The 22,722-nt window shown below is 34.2% G+C and overlaps 1 protein-coding gene across 2 annotated transcripts; it reads right to left on the bottom strand.

Moving 5' to 3' along the window:
* Nucleotides 1-945: 945 nt before the first annotated feature.
* On the bottom strand, nt 946-20,230 carry LOC128218779 (uncharacterized). 2 transcript variants are annotated; one of them, XM_052926468.1, is made up of 16 exons: nt 20,032-20,229; nt 16,618-16,719; nt 15,643-15,681; nt 14,281-14,346; nt 12,971-13,057; nt 9,265-9,357; nt 8,867-8,962; nt 8,507-8,560; nt 7,692-7,797; nt 7,341-7,397; nt 6,289-6,306; nt 5,924-6,075; nt 3,880-4,042; nt 2,911-3,063; nt 1,996-2,199; nt 946-1,642 (listed from the first exon to the last, which is right to left on the bottom strand). In XM_052926468.1, exons 1-16 carry the CDS (start codon nt 20,044-20,046, stop codon nt 1,383-1,385), a joined length of 1,665 nt encoding a protein of 554 aa, XP_052782428.1. In that variant the 5' UTR covers nt 20,047-20,229; the 3' UTR covers nt 946-1,382. The 2 variants fall into 2 exon arrangements, with proteins under 2 accessions (XP_052782428.1, XP_052782429.1); XM_052926469.1 differs by lacking the exon at nt 15,643-15,681 and having other exon boundaries at nt 20,032-20,230.
* Nucleotides 20,231-22,722: the final 2,492 nt, after the last annotated feature.

Below are 22,722 nucleotides of genomic sequence, written 5' to 3'. Positions count from 1 at the left end.
ATAACCATGTAATAAATTGCGAAGCGTTACGTCAGTCAAAGCTTCCACCGAGTTAAGCATAGGTCTCCTTTGATCAGTATAAGGACAGATAAGAAGATAATGATACGTTATCTCCTGATTTTCACACGAGCAGAGGGATGAGGAAACAGTATTATAAACAAAAAGATTATGGCTCATTAAACTGCATTCGTTGTTTCGTAAGCAAATGTGACTGACCTGTAAACGAGGTTTTCCGTAATAAAACATATTTTTTTTGTTTTTGTTTATCCGACTTTTAATAAAGTCCCAGTCCCACCGACCTCCCGTAACTTCCCGGATCGTCCCGCAAAGAACTCTGGTCGATCCTGTATCAGATCCATTTTAGGTCTGCGTTGGGTCGGGGCTTATCCGAGACAGTCTTGGGTGATCCGGGATGGTCCTGGATGGTTCCGGATACTTATCCTGGCAATTTGAAACTACTAGTATTAAAAATTGCCGTGGTGTCCGGTGTGGTTTCTGTAGCGGCACCGTGTTGATCCTTGCTGATCCGGTATGCGTGTTGGACACGGATCATCAATGCCGTCTTAACCAGATTTTGAACCAGCCGAGAGACTACCTATACTTTCTTTTACTTTAGAGGGTATAAATACAATCGAATCAAATTTGTCATCGTCAGTAATTAAATAAAGTTAATGTAAAAATTGTCTTGAATCTTCATCGTTGGTCTGTAAAAAAACAGCATTGAGGACATCAGCCTTGCCTTGGTCGTCTGCACACACCATTTAGTTGGTTGAGTAGTGGGGGATCGCCGCGTGGTTTAACCGGAGTTAAAAATAACTTGAGCTTTCTACCAATCCTTGGCCCTACGATCACAGGATTTGGGTTTCGAAGCAAGAGAATGTAAAAAGTAATCGATTTTTCAGTAATCAGATTATAAATCATCGATACGGTATTTGAATGTGTAGCAACAAATATATATTTTTTTAATAAAACTGCTTATTAATAAGCCGATGCCAATTTTTTTTTGAAAATAAAGGGCAATCAATATAATAAAAATAGTAGACATTGAATGGTTTAAAACTCCTGCAAATGAATAAACATTATGTATCCTAAATTGAATTAGACCATAATATTATAGAAACTACAGGGACAAGCCAAGCAATCAAGATCCAATATCAAGTCACTAGAGGAAATGCATCAAACAGGCACCGAGATAAAACACACCATAACATCAAGTTATTGGTAATATGATAAATACAGTTTCATAAGCATATACATTTTTTCACATTGCAAAAGTCAGTACGAATAGGTGATCGTTATTAAAATGCCTCACTTCTTAAGACAAAAGTGAAAATGTCAAAACAGTCACAAAAACGAGATTTCGTTAAACTAAACTTGGATATCTATTTTCTTGGTATCATCTGGTTAGCACATGTCTCTTTTGGCACGGGGCTGTCCGGGCTGATGGCGCCATCTTGCCGGCACCACGTGACCTCCTGTCTGTGCTTGCACGCGCAATTTTCGGGTCGCGGGTCGAAGAATGTACCTGGAGAGCAGTAGGAGGTGTACACGCGTCTGCCCACACACCGATGGAATATGTCACACCGGTAACTGTCCACGGCAAAATAATCCTCAATATCTTTTGTGCACTCGTAACCACAGTCTGTAAATGTAAAACCACAATGGAAATAGACTACGAAAAATGATACGTATTTCAGGGAAGTAACATCTATATATCTCAAGTAAGCCTGCAACCAGAAACGTTATCTGATATCAAACTTTATATACGCAAGAAAGGCAATTACAGCTCTAAATGGTTCGGTTATAAACACGATATTACACCATGCTGTAGGGACTAACTCTAAAGCCGCATAAACTACTACATGAAGTCGTACACTCACGTAAAATAATGTATCTGTAATATTATTAAGACATAAATTTTAGTTTTGTTTTGTATTCTTCCGGCACTCTTTCGGTTAAAAATCGAAAAAAATAACTGATGACCTAATTACTCACGCGTTAGGAGGTCGCATTCTTTCAGCTCAAACTCCTGCTCTAATTTTGTTAGCTCGTCCTCATCCAGGTCATCGAGGAGCCTTGACCTTGGCTTGCACGTGATCCGCTCAAACTGCGCGAGGAGGAATTCCGGGATAACCCCGATACAAGAGACGCTGTATCCGTCGTAATCGTTGTACGTTATTGTGCACGTGAAATTAACACCTGTAAAAACACTCTGATGTTTTGAATCACAAAGACATGTATATTTAACAATAAGGAGAAGTATATATTCGAATAGTCCTTTGTTGCAATCAACAATGTGCGGGTTGCCCATCAACCATCCGATTGTAAAAACGAATAATAACACATGGTGTATTACTTTGACAACAATTGATAAATTTGTGACATGGCGGATATTTCAGAATCGTATCTAGCCCTTTATGCATATGGTAGCATTATTGTTCTAGGGGATACATCGGAAAATTTTGAAAACCATGCTGTAATATGGTGCATTCTGACGTTTTGAGGTGCTTTATTTAGTACTGGAAAAGTTTTAGAATCATGTAGTCAAGTATGCATACTGTAGCTTTGGCTGATGTTTTTGATTTTTTTGTCAGAATCATGTGGACTTAGCCGCGTACTAGCGTAAAGGATGGTACGCGCCTGCATGTAATTTATACGCATGCATTATTATCCGATTAAAAGTAGAACGAAGTAATTTGTTCAAACTGGTTCTCCTTAAAAACGGAAGTTGTGAAATATATTTGCACATCATAGTAATGTAATAAATAACGAAACACATTATGTCGCGCCATCTTCAAATCGCTTTGTAGTAAAAACAATACCACGATGGAAGACTGCCAATTTAAACTTTTTTCTACAATTTTATCAAGCATTAATGCACATCTGTAGACAGAGATTAAATTCCCGAACCTCTGAGATACTGCTCCTCCTTGTTGATTTCTGCAAAGAAGTCTACAAACGACTGTTCACAGCCAGAATTTGTCGAGCAACCAATGGTGAAGTCGGTTGTGTTGTCCGTCGTTATTTGCTGGGACAGGGATATATTCACCCTCTTTACCTCACCTTCAAATAAATTAGACTGTGTATAAGATCTCCAAAACCTATCCCTACACATACCCAATTATCAATAACATGTGAAAGTATAGTATTTAATATCATAGAAAAAATGTATAAATGAAAAAGAGTGAATAAATGAAACATATTGTACATGTTTTAGTTTTACTTTTACTAGTAAATGAGGCTCCTCTTCGCGTCTGTTATATGTATGCATTTCTATTTGGACACGTAGCATAATATTAGATATTCATTTCTATAAAGTATTTCTTATAATAAACCGGAATGAAGTAAACATGATTACCAGTATATACTAATTATGTAATCAATAACGACAGACGAAATGTCAGTTCTCTTTAGATGGTATATACAAAATTAAATTGACGTTATATCAAATTTCAAGTGAGGCTTGTATATAAAATCAATACATACACATGTATATTAAACATCAATTTTGAATGATAAACTACTTACGTAATATTGCATTTATGGAAAATATTAATTACTGATAACAAGATTGTAACCGTGTTTTTAATAGCTGAAAACGCACAAATATTAAATGACTGGTGAGTCCTAAAGAATTTACAGTGATCAAGGTAGAACTAAAGTGTTTTCTGCACATTTCTTTCAAATTAAACACGGTATCCTTCGTAAGAATTATTTAACCATTTTCAAAAATTATTCATCTTTACGGAATACTAATTGTGGTACATATTGTTTGGGAGTAAGAGTGCGTCTTATGTAAATGTACTGCAGTAGGATAGTGAACTATAAAAATACGAAATTAAGCTGTAATAATTGAGACAAAAAACGACGAGCACATACTTATCACAGTAACGTTCAAGTTGCGTGTGTAAAACAAAACATCGCCGTCATCTTTGTAGAAATACAGAGTATAGATTCCACTGGAGCTGCATGTGGCATCTGGTCCGTGGACCATAAACAAATCCTTCGCGATGTCAATCTCAGGTATCCAGGAGGTGTTGTTCTGAAACATTTAATGGCCATTAACGTATGTACTAACATATTGTGAGTGTTGTGTCCATGCATTTTATATCAAACTCGGGTTGCCATGATGTGGTTGTCTTAAAAATAGTGTTTAACTATCGACGTATGTCCTTACATATTAAGAATGTTGCGTCCGTAAAGAGTTAGGTATGTCGAAAGTCAGTGCGCGCTGGGTCCCGAAGTTGCTGTCGGACGAAGAAAAGGAGACGCGTGCAAGGTATTCAGCTGCATTTTTGGATCGGTACGCAGCCGAATGTGACGAATTCCTTGATAGAATAGTAACAACAGACGACACTTGGCTTCATCACTATGATCTGGAGACGAAGGCCCAATCGTCGGTGTGGAAAACACCAAGAACACCGCAACCAAAAAAAGCTCGGGTGCAAAGGAGCTGCGGAAAAGAGATGTTCATCTTCTTCATGGATCGCTACAGGATGATACTTCCGCACAGAGTGAAAGATGGAAGGACGGTGAATGCTGACTATTACTCAACGGTAAATATCTATGCAACCCATGGATGTAACTAATAAATATATAATAATTATACACTACAAAAAAATAAAAAAAAATATTTATATATAAAAATATGGCAATTATTAATTTTAAATTACAATCCTTTCTTGCATTAAAACACCAACCGCTAGCATTGCTAACTGAAACACGTTGATTTTCAGGTATTGAAAAGGGATCTCGTCAATGCTCTTTAGAGGAAACAGCCGGCTTTGGACTTTGATCGGATTATCCTGCACCAGGATAATGCTCCTGCACATAGGGCAAACTCTACACAGCTAGAGATTACATTACTGGGATTTGAAGTATTAGAACACCCTCCCTACAGCCCTGACTTAGCACCCATGGATTTCAGGACCTTTCCCGAGATAAAGAGTTCCCTCCGTGGACAGCGCTTCCAGGACGTTGCTGATTTAACACTGGCAACCCGTCGAAAAGTTTCACAACTTGACACAGACTGGTACCGGGAGACATTTAACAAGTGGATTGCCAGACATCAGAAATGTGTAGCCTTGCGCGGTGACTACGTAGAAAAAGTGCGCCGTTCATTGAACATGGATGACGTGTGACGTTAATTGACGTCGTTTACTATTCCAGCGTGCGTCAAGTGATGCATAGTGACTGTGTTGTAATTAATATAACTTTCAAACTTTTAAATGGATTCGTGTAATATTTATCATGGAGTATTGTAATTCATTAAACATTATTGTGGTGTATTTTTCGTTTACTTCTTTACGATAGAGCAAAAATTACAATACATTTACACGAACTTCGCGATCACTCCTCGTACTATTGCTTTGTCAAACAATAGTTTCCATGATGTGGTGTTCTAAAACATATTGAATAGCAATCAACGTATGTCTCAACATAATGAGAGTGTTGTGTCCATAAATATCTTTACTCTTGTAATGTCAAACTCGGGTTTCCATGTTGTGATAGTCTTTAACATATTGTATAGCTATCGACGGAATACGTCTTCTTGGCACCTCGTGTATCTTCTGTTACCAAACTAAACTCGATTTTTAAGCGCCAAAGGAGTTTATTGTCTTTGGTAAGGCCAAAAACGTGCTTGTTTGGCCAAAGGGTAACATTCGTATCAAACACTGGTAGGGGAGCTACGAATTTTTTAAACATTATTTTATTAAGCTTTTTGTAAGAATGTTATTGTAATAATGGTGTTTAAGTTGATGTTTTTTAAAACGCTTTAAAGGGTTTGAACTGAATATTGAAACACACACTTGAAAAATATGTTCTTCACAACTGACTACAAAACGGAAAAAATATCGATACTGAACAAGAATATGCTGTGGAAAACGATTAAATATTTCAGAGTCATGCTTCCTGTGCTTACTGTTTCTCCTATGGCCATTGTGATATTTCGTCCTTCGTTCATGTATGGCGGGGGCTTAACCACGACTGTGTGTATACGATCAATGTACGTGAGGTCCAAACAACGAATTTCCATCTTATCTTGTAAGTTAACCGGTAATGGTTCACAGGTTGCTATTCAAAAAAGAAACACAGGCAAAACTTCAGTTCATTAATTCATTTAATTAACACTGGACAGATGACAAACAATACCACAAATCGTTATTCATTATTTTAAAAACATGTTTCATTTTTTATCAACTATATGTTGTATTTAATATACATGTATAACATAATAGTACGTATTTTTTTAATATTATAATAACATTATTCTTAAGTGTTACTTACCGATCGAAGGCGTTGTTACTGAAATTAGTAAACATACAATTACAGGTTATTTATAGATATGACCAAATTATTGCTTGCTCTTATTAGTCCTATAATTTTAATTTCGTATTGATGGATAATTTTAAAATTTTAAAACAAGTATTGGGTTATGGTATAAACTAGTTAAAACCTCAAGAAGACTAGTGTTCCAATGAACTTGAATCACTCTGACCGTCGATAGTCGGTAATCCCTATATATATATTGGTAAATCTATTTCAGTGTGTGTATACCACATGATAAATTGCGTCATAAATGCTACGTCGGAAGGCAATATTTTGCTTAAAATAAAGACTTTAAACAAAGATAACTGCACTATTTCTTCACCATTTTAGATGAAACATAGCGCAGTCTATGCCTCTTACGGAGCCACGCCTTCGGTTTTTTTACCAGAGTTTGTTTAAGAGTTTAGTTTCTAAAAACACTTTGACAAACCTTCTCACAATATAGCTGTCAGAAGGAGCACTGTCAAAACATATTTTTGGGAACAGGTTTATCGAAGTGTTTGATGAAACTAATGACCTTATCAAACTTCGGTAATAGGACGAAAACGGGTCTCTTTAAGCCCTTTGTTTTATTTGAAATGATGTAGTCAAAGAAAAGCTATCTTTGATTTAAGTCTTCTTTTAAGCAAAATATTGCCTTCCAACGTAGCATATATGACGTAATTTATCACGTGATATACACACACTGTATTCCGATGCGTGTGTTGTCTGTTTGTGATATGCATACGTGTGTGTTTGCACTTATGTGTCTCTCGTTCAGAGTCGTTTGAATCATTAACTTGTTAGTCTAAAGCGGATTCATATTTGTTTTGTTTTTACCGTCGACCTTGGTCCTGTACTTTTTTCGTATATTATTACTATTCATAGTAATGAAGTCCTTCATATGGCAAAAGGTAAGCAGCTTTAATTTCCTATGAATATAAACATCAAATGCTAAGTGTTCTCACTACAAGGATTACAACGAATGAATACAAATAAGAAACGTCACAGATAATCATTATGTTACATACCAACAGGTTTGGCTGTAGTTATGGGACTTTTGGTCGTATATACACTACCGAGCTTGTCTAAAGAGAAATGGAAATAAATATTTAAAGGCAGTGACAAATAGAAAAATAAAAACATTATTCCAACGGGATATTTTTGTCATATTTAGATTAAACATGACGTATAAATAATACTTCTTTATCAAGATGCTATCTCTCACACATTCAGTAAATCAATATTTGGATTATTCCATAACATATGTCAACTGTCATAGTAGGCATAACCTGGAAATATATCAACAATTTATCTGTAAAATCTATCAACAGTTTGATAATTATACTATTAAAATATATCAACAGCTGGATATTACTAACCTGCGTCTCCGCTGGAGTTGCTCTTGAAATAAACCAGCATGACTATAGCCGCGATGAGAACACACACGCATGATATAAATACCCCACACTTCAGGCAACAAACTTTCTGAAAGAATGAACAAAACGAAAAGCTGTAAGCTGTAAAACAACGACAATTATGGTCAGAGCTTTACATTTTTATCACAGCATAGCTGCCATAACTTACCGTGACATTCTTATTCAAAATCAATAAATTCACATGTATAACAAACATAAATTTTGTGTGATAAACCTTCAACATGTTACTAAATAATGCATTTATGGAAAATACTAATTACTGATAACAAGATTGTAACCGTGTATTTGCTAGGTTAAAAAGCGAAACTTTTAAATCATTGGTGAATGCTAAAAGATTTACTGTCATCTACTGTTGTCTCATAATGAAGAAATACCGTGTTTTCTGCACCTTTCCTTCAAATGAAACACAGTATCCTTCATATGAACCATTCTTTTCGACATTTATTAATCCTTTTTGGTAAATTAAAACAATTGTATTAGATATGGTAAATCTTATTTAATATGTTAATTGGTGAACCCGAAGAAAACATAAATATCGGATATTTTGGGCCAAAGACTATTACCATGCGTATACTCACAGACCCTAGTGTTGATTATAAAATATAGTTGCGATATTCTAAGCAATAAAGAAGCAACGTATACGAGTTTAGAGAGATTTCCATTGACAGCTGAATGGATATGGTATTACATTATGTTACACTTACGTGAAGTTAATGACAATTTATTTTAAGTGTTTCCCTATGGTTTACAAAACTTACATCACACGAACTTGTCCTTTCTTTTTTATTCCTTCTTAAGTCTTTTGAGGGAAACTGTGGTGGAAAAGACGTTTTTTATGTATTATTGTCAAACATAAAATGATATACCTTCTCTAAGTTCCACGTATCATGTGATAACAGTTATAATTAAGTTACTTCTATGCTATGCTTTTGAATATTTAGCCAACAAATAGCTTAATTTACACAAAACTTACTACCATATTAAAGTTCATTAAAGAAATGCCAACATAATTTATTTTTATTTATTTTTTATTATTTTTTCAGGGGGAGAGGCGGGGTTGGGGGATAATGTATTATGTACAAAAATGGACAGCCAGATTCATTGAAACAGCTTGTAACCTCAAATGTAAGATGTTCGTATCCTGGTCCCTGTTTCTTTTCATTCCCGCCGTAAACTTCACGCATGCTCCTTGCTCCCTGCTTGCTGTCATTTTGCTGGAAATATATTTCAAAGATAACCATGTGCTTGTATATATCATACTGTTACGTGGCAAAGCATTACTAATATTCAGTGGTTAAAGATTGATTGTTTCTCGTCATAATGATAATTAGGTTGACTTCATATTATGTTGAATAACATTTAGTCAACAAAAGAACTGAATTGGTTAAAAAAATGGTATTAGTCTATCAATGTCTATCAAACATTGTTAAGAAAAAATATTTTTGGATATTTTAAAATATTTATTTTGATATAATTGTGATAATATAAAGCCAGAATCATGAAAACAACGTGATACCCCAAATGCAAGGTCTTCGTATCCTGGTTCCTGTTTCGCTCTACTCTCGCTGTAAAGATCGCGCATGCTCTTTGCCCCATTTTTGTTGTATTGCTGGAAAAGGAGTTGTTATAAAATACTAACCACATGCATAAACCTCACTTTAATGTGTTATTGTGTGGATATTATTTAGAGGTTAATTACTGGTTACTGCTCGGCAAACAATTAACCCACAAATATGTCAATAATGGTCTGAGGGTGGGGGACCCGAGGGACAGAGGACGAGATGGATAATTGCACAATGGCAAGCAGTAAAATCATTCACGTATTTCATATGTATGTGTTTTTGTTAATGGAAATGTACTGAAAAGATAATATACACTTTCGAGCATTTTTTTGTGGATCTGGACGCTGATGTTAGAATGTTCAGTTAATTCTTGTCAATAAGAAAATATTTGTTATCAAATCGACACTATGCAAAAAATCTCCCCAGCTGGAATATAGTTATTGTGTGTTTAGTTCATTCAAGTTGGTTTTCCAGGATTATATCAGAAATCCAAGCCATTACACAGATTCTATCAAAATGTTTTTAAGTTGTTTATTTACTGTCCAAAACACTGTCCGGATTTTCTTTCTTTTTTCGAGTTGAGAATGGGAACTGTTTCATGTTAATCTGTATTTAAAAACAATACTTTCTGTTTATAATCGATAAATGTCTAAATGTCCAAAGTTAACATATGCTGTTTCTAAGACGTCTTTCAGAAAATAATTTACTCAAGACGAATTTATATCATTCGAAATTTCTGGCGCTCGATGATTCCATTATGCAGACATGTCATAGTACATGGTATACCGTTCAGTTTATAGCTAGATTAAGTTAGTTAACGGTTGTTATTTCGAATATAGCGTTAAGGAGACTTTCCCATATACTTGACGTTAAAACATTAAGATTATTTCATTTGAAAAGCGTGATGCATAATCAAGATGGCGTCCATAATTTCAAAAAGCGCTATGTTTATTATAGGCATTTTTGTCAAAATGGAAAAGATCGCAAAAAGTCGCAAACTTATCTGAGAACCGGTCACTTTTTATGGTAACATACATATTTAAGTGCATTTTGATTCTGCAAATATAGCATTTAAACAATAGGATTTACTTAAAGCCTTCGAATTACAAGTAGGCAAACTGATGCTTCGAGTTATTTGCTAGTATCTGAAACGTCATATAAAATTTACGATGTTATTAGAAAACAATAAGTCATAGAATGTAATGGATGCGTGTCATGCTCAAGGAATCTCAATCGATATAGTTAGAACAAGTACAGGTGGCGAATGCGATGAAGCGATCCAAATCTTAATGTCAACACTGAAAAAGGGGACCTTGGTTAACGAAGTCGAGCGATTGTTGGAGTTAAACTTTAAAGAGCTGCACTCTCACAGATACACCGTTTTTACAACGTTTTTATTTTTTTGTCTTTGAAAGAGCAAATTTTTGCCTAAATATCAGCAAACCATTGATAAAATATTGCTGACAAAAGATCACATAGCAGATTTTCATATTTCCGTTTGAAAATTAATGTTTTATGGCTTAAATCTTTCCTAACGGTTTAAGAAAAATGCATTAAACATCAATTTTTGAACTTATATATTTAAATCTGCATTCTAATTTTGTCATCAGTCTTATATAACTGGTTTCCATGCATTTTCAAAAACATCGGCTCATTCCAAGACAAAAAAAGTTGTCAAAACGTTCAATCTGTGAGAGTGCAGCTTTAACTTGTACTTTTATAAACTTGACCTTTATTGGTAACCATTTCCAATGCTGATGTATTGCACTCATGCAGCTATCATATCATATAAGTGACCTTTTAACAACACTAAGCGTTCTAAAAGCATGAAGCTCAATATATATTACTACGTTGAAAACCGCATATATTTTACATGAACAATTTTCATCGTGTGGTTTATGTTGGTAATTGTATTATATTTACATCCGTACTTGATTTTCTGAACGATAAGAATTGATTTCATTTTGCATGAACCGGTCGACCTTTCGTGACTTCTGTAGGCGGAGTCTGGCAACAAAGCAAGGATCTGATTGGGCGCTGGTGAATCACGTAGTGATCTTACTTCAATCTACTTTATTGCTAACTATAGCAGGGCACACATTCTGTTGAATGCCGGCTTGTTTACATGTTTCTTTTGATGTTCTACGAAGAATTTAAATGAAAGACATTATTTTCTAGAAATATCATTTGGAAAATGTTTTATTTTGTATTTGATAACAAAAGAACACGCATTGAATAAATCATAAAAACAAATTAAAATTGACACAGTTTTACTATCATGGTACATCTGCAACAACTGTCAATACAAACATGGCTGATGAATCTGAGTTCGGCGATTTCTTTTAAGGAAAAATGTATGATCCATTTTAACGATATAATTAGGCGATATCTTCGTCTACATTTAAATACATGAAATGATTGGAGACTGCCCAAGTGTCATGTATTTTCGTGAGTTCGAACAAACGTCTTAATATTGACAATTCGAGAAGACTAGCTTATCACAACACTTCAATATCTTTGCGAAAGTTAAAAGACAACAAAAAAATGAAATTATGACGCTATTATTACCTTGAACTGGAAGTTATCCATTAAATCACCATGACCACGTGTTAATGCCCACTCACATGGGTCAAGCATAAGTAAACCATCACTTAAAATGTATCGAACGTTGATTAAAATGAACATATTACAACAAAAATCATTATTACCTCCACATACAAAACGACCAAATGATTGAAAAAAATATTTGATTATTTATTTATTTCTGCAATTATTTATGGACTATTTATTATACGGAGGATAAAAAGAACCCACAGCTATTATACCAAGGGCGACAAGTGCACTTACCATTTACATTCGCTCTTCACGTTTTGTTACCCTTTGTTGTAATTAAAGGCTTATTCTTAAACAGGGAAAAGGGAAAATGTTAATAGAAGTATTGATTCTTATTATCTAGCGCGGTTTATGCATACGCAAAATCGCGGCCGAGCGTTCATACTGCATAAACGCACACAAAATAGGAATCAATCCTTAATTAAATGTATCTGCTCCATGAACGAATAATTTAAATAAGTAAGGTTTCCTGCCTTTAAAGCATATTTGCTTCAAATGAAACTATGTAACAAGCAGGAAACATGATAAGGTTGAAATAAACCAAGACTGCTATCTTTATACCTCTAGTTCTAACTCAAGATTATGCCTAACTGTTCATGGCGATATTTGACCGAGTAAATCCATCGGTTACATTTATCAAAAATTAAACACGTGTATTTTGGTACATCCCGTAATTTGTACAATGAACAATATCAAGAGAGAGATTAAAATATGTTATAAGATTTCTCGACAATCGAGCTGAAATAAATTGGTATAAATTAACCTGTGTGTGTATACCACGTGATAATTTACGTCATATATGCTACGTCAGAAGGCAACATTTTGCATAAAAAGAAGACAGCGCTATGTTTCATCTAAAATGGTGAAGAAATAGTGAAGTTATCTTTGTTTTTCGTCTTCATTCGAAACAAAATATTTCCTTCCGACGTAGCATTTATGACACAATTTATCACGTGGTATACACACACTGATGACGCAATTTATCACGTGGTATACACACACTGATGACGCAATTTATCCCGTGGTATACACACACTGTCAACAGACCTGTTGTAGGTTTGTCGCATCTATATTATGCTGTGGGCTGCTTCCTCCTCCCGTCGACCAAATTAGGCGCTTGGGATTGCTGGCCACCTTGGGTAGAAAAACGGTTATTTAAGACTTGACATGTTTATACATTGTAAGCAATATTACGTTTCAATAAAACCTTTGTAAAGTTTACATACAGTTATTTCTCGGGGTTATAGAACACAATATAAATAAAAAAAATCTCAAAGCATTGTTTGACAAAGTTGTCTTTTGATCTGCAATGTATTTTCAATTACTGCTTTGTAAAGTTCATAGTTATTTCTCAGGGTTAAAGAACACAATCTAACTATCATCTTTTTTGATAGCTTTTGTGACAATGTAGTTTATTGATATGCAATGTAGTTTCAGTTACTCCTTTGCAAAGTTTCTTGGTTATTTCTCAGGGTTAAAGAACACAATCTAACTATCATCTTTTTGATAGCTTTTGTGATAATGTAGTTTATTGATATGCAAAGTTGTTTCAATTACTGCTTTGTAAAGTTTTTTGTTTATTTCACAGGGTTACACAATATAAATATCATATTTTCATTGCTTATGTGACAAAGTAGCTTTGACTGTATTAATCTTTTTATTATGTGACATTTTGGGAAAGGTCCATTATCGATGTAAGAAAGACTCGTGGCCATAACCCTTCGTATGATCTTAAAGCTGCACTCTCACAGATTGAACGTTTTCACAACTTTTTTTTTGTCTTGGAACGAGCCAATTTTTGCGAAAATGCACGCAAGCCAGTTATAAAAGATTGCTGACAAAAAAATAGATCGCAGATATTTATATTTATGTTCAAAAATAGATGTTTTATGCATTTTTCTTAAACCGTAGGAAGCGGTTTAGGACATAAAACATTAATTTTCGAACGGAAATATAAGAATCTAAGAATCTGCGATCTTATATTTTGTCAGCAATCTTTTATCATTGGTATACAGATATTCACGCAAAAAATTGCTGTTTCCAAGACAAAGTAAATAATAAAGGTGTTAAAACGGTATATCTGTGAGAGAGCAGCTTTAAACGACGTTTCAGTGAACCGTTTCTGTTTTTAGTTGTTTCTTTTACCATATATTGTGTATCATAATTATAGTGTGTACCGGTATGCAACAACATCAATAAAAGCTAACTTTAGGCATCATATAATATATAAAAATTATATGTTTGATAACGTTTGCAATAACAGTGGCTAACTGGTTTTAGATAGGTATGTACATGTAGTGATACAAGTTTTCAAAACCAAAGTGTTGTCCATCAAGATGATAGTAAAACAAAATTACTGAATCAGGTGTATCAACGTTCCGCTGCGCTCCATACACCTGCACAGGTACTTTCTTGAATGTGTCCTGAAATGATTAAAAATACAAAAAAATAGTAATGAATCAGGTGTTAGTATCCACGTTCCGCTGTGTACCAACCACATGCATAGGCACTTTCTGGAACGTGTCCTGAAATGATTAGAATACAAAATAATAATAATGAATCAGGTGTTAGTATCTACGTTCCGCTGTGCACCATACATCTGCATAGGCACTTTCTTGAACGTGTCTTGAAATGATTAGAATACAAAATAATAGTAATGAATCAGGTGTTAGAATCAACGCTCCGCTGCGCACCATACATCTGCATAGGCACTTTCTTGAACGTGTCCTGAAATGATTAGAATACAAAATAATAGTAATGAATCAGGTGTTAGAATCAACGCTCCGCTGTGCACCATACATCTGCATAGGCACTTTCTTGGACGTGTCCTGAAATGATTAGAATACAAAATAATAGTAATGAATTAGGTGTTATAATCAACGCTCCGCTGTGCACCATACACATGCACAGACACTTTTCTCAATGTACCCTTAAATGATTTGAATACATAATAAGAGTATCGAATCAAGTGTAATCATCAACGTTCCGCTCGCTTATACCTTCCTGAATATGTCAAAAAAATGATTAAATACGAACTAAGAGCACTGACGAAGGTGCATCTTCGCTCCGCTACGCATTATAGACCTTCGTTGGGTCTTTCCTGAACATGTCCAAAAGAAAACCCCAAAAACGTTCAAGTGTGTTACTCAAATTTATCAGTCAGTGTTTTGTTACGAGATAGTAATCGAAGCCATGAAGCATGAATACTACATTTGACGTTTATTACCCCGGTGTTGAAGTATTTTGTTACAAAACAAAACAGAAATCTAAAAGCGTAAACAATAACATAATAGCTATTTACTATTGAAGGAGTATAGACTTTAGTGTATATTTCATACAACGGGTCGTTTGTAAGTAAAGCAAAATATTCATTACCGGACGTTTTATGTTATAGCCTTGACAAAATGTATATTCAGCTCTCATTTAAACCATTCTGTTTTGTATCAACTGTAATGTAAACCATAAACGTACCATAAAAAGGGCATCACAGAACATGTTGCTGTTTAAAGCAAGAATTAAAAAAGAGAAATTCGAAAATTCGTTTCGCATGGATACGCGTATTGTCAATTGATAAATATACAACATGTTTGTTCTGAATAAACGCTTGTGTGTGGTTTGGGTTGATAAACAATAATGAAAAAAAACACTGTTTATACAATCACGTTTGAACTACGTTTAAGTAAGCAAGTAAAGCAATTATTTTATATAATTTAACAAACCTCGGTTTTAGAACCATCCAGATGTTGGTTAGGCACTTCCTGTAATACATTTTACATTGGTATGTTATTTGCAGCATAAGTAAGTGCAAGTAAAAGCTTATCATTAAAAATTTAGTGAAACTAGGTCTTAACTCTGTTTTTATTTTATTATGAATGGTACGGACAACGTTATTGTACGATGTTAATGATAATGGAAATTGATTTCCTTGTTACAAAATATCAATATAAAACTTTAATACGAAGCATATATTAATGGTAACAAAAGCAATGGCAATTATTTGTGTTCACCATCTTCAGAACTATCTGAGTTTTAGGTGTTCCATGGAGTTTAAGCTGTGTGTAACAATGCGGCAACTGCTGTACGTACAATGCATAGATGGCAAACGACATTGTTCGTGTCAAAAGGGACAACAAAAAAGATAACCTGGTATTTGAAATGACTTGATGTAGCTACTTTGCTAGGAACTTTGCTATGTGAAGTAAGTGTTAAAGTGTATAAACGTGGAATACCACGGATTTCGTTTACCTCTACCATTTGCATATTCCTTTAAATCCGCGGATATTTTTTTTCCATTAGTAAATGGTCTTTATTTTTCGAACAAGGCTAAGTTTTGCAAGTATGTTTACCGGGAACATTACTCTTCCTCCTGTAAATTTTTTTAACAAAAACAAACCGGGGATATGTTCATTTCATTATATGCCTTTGAGTGTTATTAGAGACAGTTAACTGCATTCTATCAACAACAGAGCAAACTGTATGCGAATGTTATGTCATTTCGGTAGTGACATCATTGATAGTGTGTCCTGTGCGTGCTGATGTTCGAATTGAACGAGGGGACGGGATAATTTCCAGCAGAGTGGAAAATATCAAAAGAGATAGTTTCATTGTTTAAAGCATTAAAATTTCATTTCAATGAAACATTTGAATAAACCATCGGAAGCTATACCATTGTGATCAGTAATATATCCTCGTACCTTAAAAGCTGACCGGTGACCTCCATCCGTCGTCAGGGAGAAGTCTCTCTGGCTTGCTATCGAATCGTTCACCGAGTTGAAGCCGCTATTTTCGTAAGCATTCTGCCAGGTGAATCATAATGTCATGATTAATTTGGAGCTACAGAGCCAGAACAAAAGACACCATGTGTACATTGTAGCATAATATAGATACACCGGGTAGGTTGTAGCGATGATGGGGAAAAAACGTTTGTTTTTCTCAATTGTGTTCATTTTTCTTTACTGGTCGTGCTTGTTTGTATTCACTGTCCAAGCAGTGTATTGAATGTTGACGCGCTTACGAAAAATTCACAGGCACTTTGCGCAACTCTTTACCGCCAACAATTTTACTCCGCGGCACAAAGTAGTGCGAAATATAGAGCTTAGAAGCAGAATGTTAAATGGAAATTTACGGGATTGCTAGCAAAAATTCGGTTTGATTTGTTGTTGACAGTTTATTGTCATAAAAATTAATAGGAACGTCATCCTGCTTTTTACTAAAATAATGCAATTCGCCCAATTTCTTCTATCGTGCTCATATAAATCTCGCTTTTTGGAATTTATTGTAACGGCCCAATAGCCGAATGGTTGAGTGTTTAATTCGATTGCGGACGGTCGCTGGCTCAATCTTCAGCCAAATGTGAATGATATATACAGTATATTTCATGTACCTTTCTTTGTATGTGTACGAAGCATTTTATTCAGATTGTTTGATATAAATCAGTTAAACGAAATATCGTCTGTGCTCCTGTTGATAACAGCTTCTAGTCGGTTTCAAGCCACACGTCTATTGTCAAATCGATTAAATATGTCAAACTGTACGCGTACGTCTGTTTCACGTTTATCGGCCAGGTCATCCAGGTGTGCGTACGTAGAACAATCCTTCTAGTAAAAGCCTTTACGAAAAAAATGTGGAAATTTTACAATGTCGTATGTGTTAAGTTTGATGGGAAATATGTATCAAATTTTATGACTAGTTTTTGTTACTACGGGAGTAAAGTATTCTTATTGGTTTTGAACATGAGCCATTAAAATTTTATCCTTGTCCAATATTTGCTTTAAGACACAATCAAATTAATTGCCTATGTGGTATTAATTATTCGGGTGCAGAACTGAGATCTTTTATAAGAATATGATTAAATCTACTAACAGTCTGAATTAAAACATGCTTGAAAAGCTAACTGCAGCTTTATTGCACACATACATAAACCGTAGAACTAAATTGGAAATAAATTAAGAAAAATATACAATTTAATTTTATTTAACGGCTTTTGAAACAAATTTGTAATTCTAAAATTGAACTTCCTGAATGTGGGTATACAATCAACTATTCAATTGAATTCATAAAACAAGTATTAAAAGGAGCAGATATAATCCATACAGAGATGGGTTCACTCATATCAAATTATAGCATATTTACATTTAAATGCCCCTTTAAACCAAATGGGTATCTTCTTTCACGACAGCATTTATCGTTCTCTCATCTATTGTCAATCCTTTTAAGAATATGCGTTTTTAATGCAAATGATCTATTTTACAATACATTTAGTATGTATTCATTTCGTTTTGTTTTTTCTTCCTATAGTTGTATTATTTCAGTTGTAAGACCATTGCAAAATGTGAATGGAAAAGTGTCAGATCGTTATACATTACCCAGAGCAAGCACCAAAAGCTTTAAAGGGACTGTACACCAGATTGGCAACAAAAAAGATTTTTTCTATAATGAATCGATCAATTATCTAATAGAATGTGTTAAGCTTTTATATCATAATTGTAAAAAAGTACTAAAATTTAAAAAAAGAAATGTGTCGGAGACCGGGTTCGAACCCGTGTCGCCAAAATTGCAGTCCAGCGTCATATCCACTGAGCTACGACGGCTTACTGTAATAAGACGACATAATTAAGCTATACACCTACCTCGGTAATATCACGTGATAACACCGACTAGCCAATCACGCATAAGGAATGAATTCTTTCTGGTAGACATACCCAGTAATCTTTTTTAATGAAAAAATACGAAATAACTGCTACACTTAAATATATTGTAAACTATGTGGTACTTCAGTAAGTAAGTTTCATTGCATTGTACACATCGATGCCAAGTTTATGTCAGTTTTCGACAATTTTCTTTTTTTTCGTTATTTTATCATACAGAGTACAGCCCCTTTAAATTACAAGTTGCTTAGCCACGAGTGAAATATTTACTTGAGGTGTTCCCCTCGGCGAAATATATTACCACCTTACATTGAGAAAGACTATGTTTTTATATATCTTAATCCTAGATATATGTTACAGTGAAAGTTGTTCGTAATTTTTTTGGACGGGAGCCCAATTGTATTCGAATTTAATGTCGCGGAAATTTATAATAATATAATGTACCATCTCTTCGCGCGCTGACTTTTAAATTTGAAGTTGCAGTGGGTAAAATTTTGAAATGGTTAAAGATACGAAATTCGTATGCATTCTGTTTGAAAACATGAACTTTCCATGTCATTTCACTATAAACCTCTATCAAACGCATATAATAAAGTCATATATGCAATGCTTTTAAAAATACTATCAACCGCTTCTACCAACCATGATGAAAGCACTACCAACCGCAGGGTGAGGAATCACGTGACTTAAAAGGGGCACCACGGATCACAACCAATGTCGACAAACAAGTAAGTGACGTTAATTTCTAAATAACTATATTGACAAAGATTATATGAACAATATTTCTTAGCCTATAAAAGATGGCACATTTCCGCTTCTACACAAATGAAATATCTTTATGTGGTTGTATTTTATTTTTTTTATTTTTTGTCTTGGAACGAGCCAATTTTTGCAAAAATCCATTGAAACCAGTTATATAAGTCTGCTGGCACAAACATGTATCGCAGATTTTTATATTTAAGTTCAAAAATCGATGTTTTATACATTTTTCTTAAACCGTTAGTAATGGTTCCGTTAGTAACGGTTTAAGCCATAAAACATTAATTTTCGAATAGAAATATAAAAATCTACGATTTTTTTGGTCAGTAATCTTATATCGTTGGTTTGCAGATAGTTACGAAAAAAAAGCTCTTTCCAAGACAAAAAAAAAGTTGTAAAAATGGAATATCTGTGCGAGTGCAGCTTTAATGTTTGGATATTTTTTCTTTTGTATGATTACTGCTCGGTTTCTTTATTTATGCAATTTAAACCAGAATGTGATGTATATGTATTAATAATCTTTTGATATTAAAGCAATAGTTGATAAGCTATTAATCCAACGACTTATTCAAGGCTTCTTTGTTATTGTGAAAATATATTTCATTTAAGACAAAAAAAGTTTATTATTATATGCTTTAATAATTGATGAAATATTTAAAATATTAAGTGATATATAATTACAGAATTATAGTAAATTTAAACCTTGTGAGCAGACATCTCGCTGGTCTTAAATCCACCAAAAGCACTAAAACAGCTTTAAAATGAATATGCAATTTTAGTTAAGTTTCAAAACACATTAAACACTAGCTCTTGCATTCTCGAAGTTGAATGTAAAATTTCAACGGGTTTGAATCGAACAAGGAAGACAATTTTAAACTGTTTAGCTTTAAATATCGTAATTGTATGCTCGCGCTATTTACAAATATTGTAATATTTCACCGCTCATTGTTGGACAAAAGATCGTTTCAATAGATATTCACCGGGAGATCGATTTTCTATAGATCGATTTTCTATAGAACGAGAATACAAGACGGGTATATCAGACAGAAAAAAACACATTTTAACATCAAAAAGCCTTTAAACAATATAATCAATTCTTTGAGAGAAGGAAACTACCATGCATGTATTTAAACGTATAATATTTGATGTTGACCCTTTGTTGAATGTCTGCCGAACGATTATGAAAACTGATGTCGTTACTAAGGACTTGTTTAAGGGTTTTGATATGCACTTATGAAACACAAAGGTTTAATGCGACGCATTCATGTTTACCCTTTTAGTGGTTCACATTTTTCTTGTGTAAACTTCCAACAAACATTGTTTATATATACCATTTTACCTGGTTCAAATTAATAACGGCTGACTGCTATTTTACTGAAATAAATGTATTTGGAATGCTTGAGAAATACTTCGTTCTCAGTAAACAAAAAAAAATGCTGACCAATATTTTGTTTTGTTTTCATCTATGCCCATATAATCTTAGGTTTAAATGCTCTGATAAAGTCAGCACAGAAGTGTTCGATGGCATCATTATTGTATTGCTCGATGAAACAATTACTTAAATACTCGAGAACGTCACATCCGTTGCATTTGATGAGATCATTTAAAGAACATTTGAAAGCACAATGGATAACATAATTTCTGAAAAGATTGTTGATACAGTTTTAGGTGCATACGATGACGTCACTGCTGCTAACTCTACGATATCGTTTACGTTTGAGAGGAGTCGAACTATGGTGGAGTTGATAATGTGTAAGAACTGATTTGTAAGAAGAACAAAGTCTGTTTGGTGTTCGTGTGTGTACGAGTGGTCGACGAGAAAAAGAAAGTTTGTGTTAAGGACACAGTTCTAGAATAGTAACAACTAAAGTTCGTCACCAATGGTGTTTTTTTTTTTTAAATTTTCGTCGAGATAATCCTAACCCGCAATGCCAATCATCAAAGGTTCTACCTTGACCGAAACAACATAAACAACATCATGTCTGGTTTAAACAGTATTTTTTTTTATAACAAATAAACATTTACAACATACACATATGATATATAGAATTGAGGAGAAAGCCATAGGCTTTTATGAAACCTCTTTTCTATTTTCTGCAAACAGTACTATAAATAAATGAATTAATTCCAGCAAAACACGTATATACTGTGTAAATTGGAATATCGATAGTTAGAGAAAATGAAATAATGAATTATTAAATATGTTTAACAAATGAGAAACTATATATGTCAGTATAAATCTGGTTGTAGAGATAATAAGTAAAATTTAAGAATCTAATCCATTGACAAAGATAGTTGCGGATACAAAAGGTTACTAGTGCAATTGAAGTCAAGATTATCATGTTACATATTTATTATACAAAATGTATGTGATCGCGTTGCAAATGTACTGTAGTGAACTGCTGAAGTATTTCGAATTGAAGTAAAATGACCAGGCTCTGTTTGTTATTGTAGTCAAATATTGAGACAATAGGTAAAAAGGGAAAGTGAGAAGAAGATAGAAAGTAAGGTAGTAAGGTCGCCCAGCCCAAATAATCGGTGTAGGCCTTGGTGGAAATTCAAGTCGCAGTAGTAATTAAGCAACATATGGAGTGAAACCATCAGTTGCTTTAATAAAACGATGCACTTCGTTGCAAATAGCCACGTTTGACTGCTCGCCAAGACTGGAGTCACAGTACATGAGACGGTCAGTAGAAATAGGAATAAAAGCTTACAGGTTCTCAACCATTTCAGATTATGTTTGAGTCGTTTTGGTGTCAGTTTTCAAATATTATTGACTGTACCGGCGTGGGTTCGCTCCCCACTACTACAAGTTTTTTAAACTAAAATCGTATATTTTTCTCCGCAAATAAGGCTCCAAAGTGTCAAATAACTAATAGTGTTTTCAGATGTATTACCGTGAAAATGGTCCAAAAACATAAGCGAGTGCCTTTAACATTTCCTTAACATTAACTCACAATACATACTATTAGTTAAATACATAGGTATTGTTTATAAACATACCGTAATTACTCACCGCAGTGCAACGGGGTTCGACAATAAACACATACAGTCAAAACTCGCTATGTCTAAGTCGTTTGGACCTCGGAAAATAATTCGATATAACGAACATTCGATATAACCGGAATACCAAAAAGGATATAACTTACCCCGACACTTTCGAAAAAGTTCGACTTAACCAGAACATTGAGATATCAGAGTTTAACATAGCGAGTCCTGACTCTACATATCAAACAGACATGTTTACTGTACTTATAAGGCTCACTTTTTACACATGCTTAATAAAAGTTTTTCGAAGAGCAAAGCAAATCATCGAGAAGGAGATCTTAACAGAATTTGAACAGAATTTAGTTCAAATAGGCTTTGAAATGAATCTCTCAAGTGTTAATATAG

The sequence above is a fragment of the Mya arenaria genome, chromosome 15 (genome assembly GCF_026914265.1).
Source record: "Mya arenaria isolate MELC-2E11 chromosome 15, ASM2691426v1".
NCBI lineage: Eukaryota > Metazoa > Mollusca > Bivalvia > Myida > Myidae > Mya > Mya arenaria.
The sequence above is the reverse complement of the archived record's forward strand: the minus strand, read 5'-3'. Positions and strand labels throughout refer to the sequence as shown.